At 45.3% G+C, this 6306-nt stretch overlaps 1 protein-coding gene across 1 annotated transcript; it reads right to left on the bottom strand.

Annotated features, from left to right (window-relative positions):
• Positions 1 to 774: 774 nt before the first annotated feature.
• On the bottom strand, positions 775 to 5626 carry alkal2b (ALK and LTK ligand 2b). The gene is made up of 6 exons (XM_019254989.2): positions 5583 to 5626; positions 5164 to 5387; positions 3394 to 3447; positions 3179 to 3259; positions 2349 to 2422; positions 775 to 1431 (listed from the first exon to the last, which is right to left on the bottom strand). Exons 2-5 carry the CDS (start codon positions 5375 to 5377, stop codon positions 2358 to 2360), a joined length of 414 nt encoding a protein of 137 aa, XP_019110534.1. The 5' UTR covers positions 5378 to 5387; positions 5583 to 5626; the 3' UTR covers positions 775 to 1431; positions 2349 to 2357.
• Positions 5627 to 6306: the final 680 nt, after the last annotated feature.

The following is a 6306-nucleotide window of genomic DNA, read 5'->3' as shown; positions in this document are numbered from 1 at the left end:
CTGATTGTTCAGTGAAAACAGTCGACGAAGTGCAGAGACCCGAGGCCCGGGAGAACCGAACCTGTTGACCTGAAACCCCCTGAGGCCTGTCGGGACGACTCAGGGTGTCACACTGAAGGTGAAGGAACCAAAATAGGTTTGATAGGCGTGTGTGTGTGTGTGTGTGTGTGTGTGTGTTTGCAGTCCGACCAGCTCAGCTACAGTTTTGGCATCAGCTTCGAATAATATAATTACACACACACACACACGCACACACACGCACACACACACACACACACACACACACACACACACACACACACACACACACACACACACACACACACACACACACACCTTTGACAGTTTGTTTAATTACTATAAAATGACTGTAAGCGATATTTTGGTCACACTGAGCCAAAACCAGGCAGACAGACAGATCATCACCTCGTTAAAGGAACTCTGGGTAATTAAATCCTGCCTATTATTACCACGCCGCTGTGTTATTACTGTGATGGTTACCGTAGCAACGGCGCCACTTTCTTCCACGAAAAAACTCCGAGCAGTTTGTGAGCGATCACGTGACGTCTGATGAAGAGTCGAAGGCCTGAAGGAGTTAACGAGGTCGAGCGTGACGAGCGGCAGCGAGGAAGCGTTCCTTCATGACGCCGAGCCAAAATCAACAGTGATGAAATGTGGTTCACCCTGTCAGAGATCAGCTCCTGTCCCACGTCTGAGCCGGGCTCGCTCAGATCCAGCAGCAGAAGAACCGATATAAAATATGTCAAACTCGTTTATTGCTCTGAGTGTATGTACATATTGCACAGGGCAGCAGCTTCATATAAATACACTGCAACAGAATTATCAGGTAACAAACGTCTGCTGGAGCTGATCAGGATCTGTCCTTCAAACCACCGGCACACCGAGGAAAAGACCTTCGGTCCCGGATGAACGGTTCTGTTGAGACCTGCGCTAGTTTCCGGATCATATCGGACTCAAAGCGACTTGTTGCAGTTCATCGACTTCCAGGAAACTCTTTGAATTACTGGAGGAGTCCAGCAGAGTCCGGCAGAGTCCAGCACAGCTGAGGAGAGTCTGGTGATGCAGACTGGACTCTTCGATCAGTCGTAGAACAGAGTCCAGTTAAAGACCAGAGTCCAGAACGCTCATCAAAGCAGGTGGATGGAAACATTTAAGAGTTTGTCGTGGTCCATGGACGGACTCGGAGGTCAAACATCGACTGGACTTCTGATTGGACTCTACATATCAACACCAGCTGACCTAGACCAGAACAGAACCGGTCCATCGTGGTCCCATCAGTCAGAGTTAGCAGCCAGATGAAAGCATTGCATTCTGGGAGTGGATTGACAATGACAGCGGCGTCTCGGCGGTGGCGGTGTTGGTATCGGCTGGAGGACTGCCCCGCCTTCCTTGCTGCCACGGCAACGCTTCCTGTCCAGAAGAAGAGACGATTAACAAACATGAAACAACTCTGCAGGTTCTGCTGTCAGGTTCTGAAGCTCTTAGAGTCCACGTCATACAGGTTCCATGTTCTAGGTTCTACAGGTTCTACAGCGTCTTTAGACGTCGTGCTGTGCATCATTATGTTTTCAGTTTCAAGGAAAGTACAGGGTACTCATGGTTCTCCAAATACTTTGTCTCTTCAGCGGTTCTGTCTGTTCCACACTTTCAAACAAAGGTTCTATAGGTTCTAAAGATTATACAGACTCTGCTATCTTTGGCTTGGCAGTGCAGGTTCCACAGACATTTAGGTCCAAATGATCTATAGACCTTGATGAAGACTCAATGGTCTACATGTTCTGCTGACCTCAGGAGAACCTGTAAATCATAGCCCCAACGGGTTCTTTATACTCTGCAGACTCTCCAGAACCCAACAACAGGTATCACAGCCTCCGAGATTATCAGACTATCTCTACAAGTTCTCTGGATCTTGACCTGTTTAACGTGCTAACGGTTCTATAGACTCAACAGGTTCTACAGTAACAGTTCCTGACCTGGAGGTCTGGAACACCCCAGGTCTTCCCAACACGTCTGGTGGGCCTGACATGGAACCACGGGTTTTCTACAGTGTTTCTGAGGTTCTCCCGGTCCTCCAGTCTCTGCAGAGTTTGTGGTTCTGCTGGTCTTTGGTCGGGCTCTGGTTTACAGTGCTCATCTTCTCGGCGCCTGAGCTCTGGATGATGTCACATGATGATGCTCATACGACACAAAACAAAGCTCAGCCTGAAGCTAACGTGACCTCCAGGAAGACTCCATCTACCTGTTTCCATGTCCTCAGAGAGCGTGGACCTGATGGTACCGTGTTATGAAGATGCATGTTTTGTTCTGTATACATAAATGTGACTTACCAGCAGTGTTTATCTCTCCGTACAGCGCGGGCTGTTAGCCAGGCGAGTCAGCAGGCGAGCACATCTTTTAAAATCTGAGGAGAAACAACACGTGTTCTTAGCAGGTTCGCTTTGCTACAAACAGAGTCTCACGATTTACACCAATGAAATCAAACAATGTCCCACCTGCTGGTTGTGGCACTAATAAAGATTGTTGAAGCTGAACGTGATTAGGAGCCATCTGTAACGAATCTGCTCAATGAAAGTGAAGTCTGGAACTATTTAACCCTTCAGAGGCACGCACAGGCCAGCGACCCTTCCTGAGGGACATTCAGAGTTTATCTACAGGCTGGTTTCAGGACCTGGTCTTTGTGGTTTCAGGACCTGGTCTTTGTGGTTTCAGGACCTGGTCTTTGTGGTTTCAGGACCTGGTCTTTGCCCAGATGAAACATCTTCCAGCAACATTACTGATACTGTTGTCACATGAAAGCAGAAGACGTAACACAGCATGGTAGCTCATCAGGAAGGCTCAGCAAAACAACTAAACTTAGTTATTTTGCTGGTCGCCGGTTCGATTCCCGTCAGTGTAAATGTGTCGTGTTGCTGCAGGAGCTTCTTTGAGATGAAGAACAGGATAAGACTTGTTTTAACACACACACACACACACACACTAACATATGTACACAGACACACATTTTTGTTCACATACACACTCTCTCTCTCTCCAAGGTAAACACAGAGCGACATGCATGATTTAAGATCATAAGAGCTGCTGCTGTTCTGACACGATTACACTGATAACACAGCGTGTGTGTGTGTGTGTGTGTGTGTGTGTGTGTGTGCATACTCACAGGCGGGCACTGTGCACTCTCTGGTGTTGTGGTACAGTCTGTTGAAATGTTTTCTGCACTTTGGGTTGAAGTAAAGAGGACCTGAGGACAGAGAGAGAAACTCTCTGCAATGCTGGACTCTGATTGGACAGAAGGTGTTGGCGGCTGTGACGTGGCATCTGATTGGAGCTTTCATTTGAACCTCAGAGACGTGGTAAAGGTGACAGAGTTCCTACCTGTCAGGTGTTTGATGAACTTCTCCTTGTGTCGTGGGTCTCTGTGCTGACTCTCTGCAGTAAAAGAATGAAACCTCAGGTCAGCAACAATAACAACAACAATAACAATAACAACAACAACAGCAGCAATAACAACAACAATAACAACAATAACAACAACAATAACAACAACAACAGCAATAATAACAACAATAACAACAACAATAACAACAGCAATAACAACAACAACAACAACAGCAATAACAACAACAATAACAACAATAACAACAACAACAATAATAATAACAATAAAGTGTATTTCATGTCTAACCTGAACACTCTCAGAGGAGTGAAAGCCCGAGGTAGTGAGTAATCTGATTACTCACTAATCTGAACATACACACACTCTTTAAATGTCTCGCTGTGACATCAGAACCTCAGCACTCTTTGTTTCATAATCGCTGCAGAGGACTGACGAGGTTCTGAAGGCCCGCTCATGGTTCAGCTGACTGCTCTAATGGACCCGGCTGTAAATGTTCTGATGAGTTCAAGTGGACTGATCCAAACAACAGAAGAGACTGCTGCATCTGCACCCAGATGAACTCTGAGACTGTCACAGACTGTCTAAAACCTGGACGTAGTCTCTGAGACTGTCACAGACTGTCTAAAACCTGGACGTAGTCTCTGAGACTGTCACAGACTGTCTAAAACCTGGACGTAGTCTCTGAGACTGTCACAGACTGTCTAAAACCTGGACACCTGGATTCATCTGATATTAATATTAATATATTTATTTATATATTAATATTAATTCTAAATAAGAATCAATAAAGTCATAAATGAACTCATGTACAAGCTGTCACAGTGTATTCATATTATAAACTAAGAACTGCTCATGAGTTACTTCTATAGTACCAGTTGCATAATTACAGTAGTAGTTGCAGTAGTAGTATGAGTATTAGTAGTAATAGTAGTTGGTATTATTAGTAGTATTAGTAGTAGTTACAGTATTAGAAGTATTAGTAGTATTAGTATTAGAAGTGTTAGTATTAGTATTAATAGTATTAAGTGGTATTAGTATTAGTAGTATTAGTATTAGTAGTATTAGTAGTATTACTAGTATTAAGTAGTTTTAGTATTAGAAGTATTAGTAGTATTAGTATTAGAAGTGTTAGTATTAGTATTAATAGTATTAAGTGGTATTAGTATTAGTAGTATTAGTATTAGTAGTATTAGTAGTATTACTAGTATTACGTAGCATTAGTAGTATTAGCAGTAGTAGTATTAGTATACGTAATGTTACTAGTATTAAGTAGTATTAGTATTAGAAGTATTAGTAGTATTAGTATTAGAAGTGTTAGTATTAGTATTAATAGTATTAAGTGGTATTAGTATTAGTAGTAGTTACAGTATTAGTATTAGTAGTATTAGTAGTATTAGTATTAAGTAGTATTAGTAGTATTAGTAGTGGTATTAGTATTAGTAGTATTAGTATTAAGTAGTATTAATAGTATTAAGGGGTATTATTAGCAGTATTAGTATTAGTATTAGTAGTATTAGTATTGGTATTAGTATTAGTAGTATTAGTATTAAGTAGTATTAGTAGTATTAGTAGTATTATTAGCAGTATTAGTATTAGTATTAGTAGTATTAGTATTGGTATTGGTATTAGTAGTATTAGTAGTGGTATTGGTATTAGTAGTATTAGTATTAGAAGTATTAGTATTAGTATTAATAGTATTAAGTGGTAGTAGTAGTAGTAGCAGTATTGGTATTGGCCGTGTCACTGACCCGCTCCCTGCTGGGACCTCCGCTCTCTCTCCGGCCCTCTCACTCCGCGGTGTCCGCTCAGCTCCGCCGCCGGCTCCGTCCTGGTCCTCGGGTTCCGGCCGACCAGCTCCAGCATGCTGCGTCCTTCCAGCCGTCCGGCCGCCGCGGTGCATCGTCCAGCGGCCAGCAGCAGGACGAGGAGCGCCGACAGCACCGGGAGCCGCGGGAGCAGCATCACTGCGGACCTGAAAGAGGACACGCTGGACTTTACTGCCACCTGACTGACCTGACGGGATTAAGTTCATTAATAATTAATTATTAAAATAATCTGATCAGATTCATTTTCATCATTTGATGGAAAATTAAAGTTTTAAAGAAACTTTCTGAGCCGCAGATCATCCAACATCCACCATGAGGACAGGTCTCCATCCTGGACTCACCTCAGTCCTCCTCTCTGTCCTCCTCTCTGTCCTCCTCTCTGTCCTCCTCCTCTCTGTCCTCCTCTATGTCCTCCTCCTCTCTGTCCTCCTCTCGGTCCTCCTCTCTGTCCTCCTCTATGTCCTCCTCTCTGTCCTCCTCCTCTCTGTCCTCCTCTATGTCCTCCTCCTCTCTGTCCTCCTCTCTGTCCTCCTCTCGGTCCTCCTCTATGTCCTCCTCCTCTCGGTCCTCCTCTATGTCCTCCTCCTCTCTGTCCTCCTCTATGTCCTCCTCTCCGCGCCTCGACGCGGCTCGGTGCGCCTCCGCTCCTCCGGGCGCGCCGCTCACTGATCCAGCGTCTCCTCCCGGCTCGTCCCGGCTCGTCCCGGCTCGGGCTGGATCTCTGCTTGAGTTTGTGTGTGTGTGTGTGTGTGTGTGTGTGTGTGTGTGTGTGTTTTATTATCCCGGGTTTCTCTCTCTGTGAGCCGCGTGCCGAGCTCCGGGGCCCGGTGGCATCTCTGACCGGCGCGGATCACTGCTGGTGGAGCGCGTGGAGCTGTGGGACCTTCATCATCTTCATCATCAGCTCGCGGCAGCTGGACGGCTCCATGTCTCTGTGGGCACGAGGACAGGTGATTATTGATCAGGTGTTTGTGCTGCGCGCGCTCCTCCTCCGTGGAAATGATCATCCGTCTCTGCTCTCCACGCGCAACTCTGCCGGATCACGGAAATACAGGAGGAGGAGGA

Source organism: Larimichthys crocea, chromosome XIX (genome assembly GCF_000972845.2).
Source record: "Larimichthys crocea isolate SSNF chromosome XIX, L_crocea_2.0, whole genome shotgun sequence".
Taxonomy (NCBI): domain Eukaryota; kingdom Metazoa; phylum Chordata; class Actinopteri; family Sciaenidae; genus Larimichthys; species Larimichthys crocea.
The sequence above is the reverse complement of the archived record's forward strand: the minus strand, read 5'-3'. Positions and strand labels throughout refer to the sequence as shown.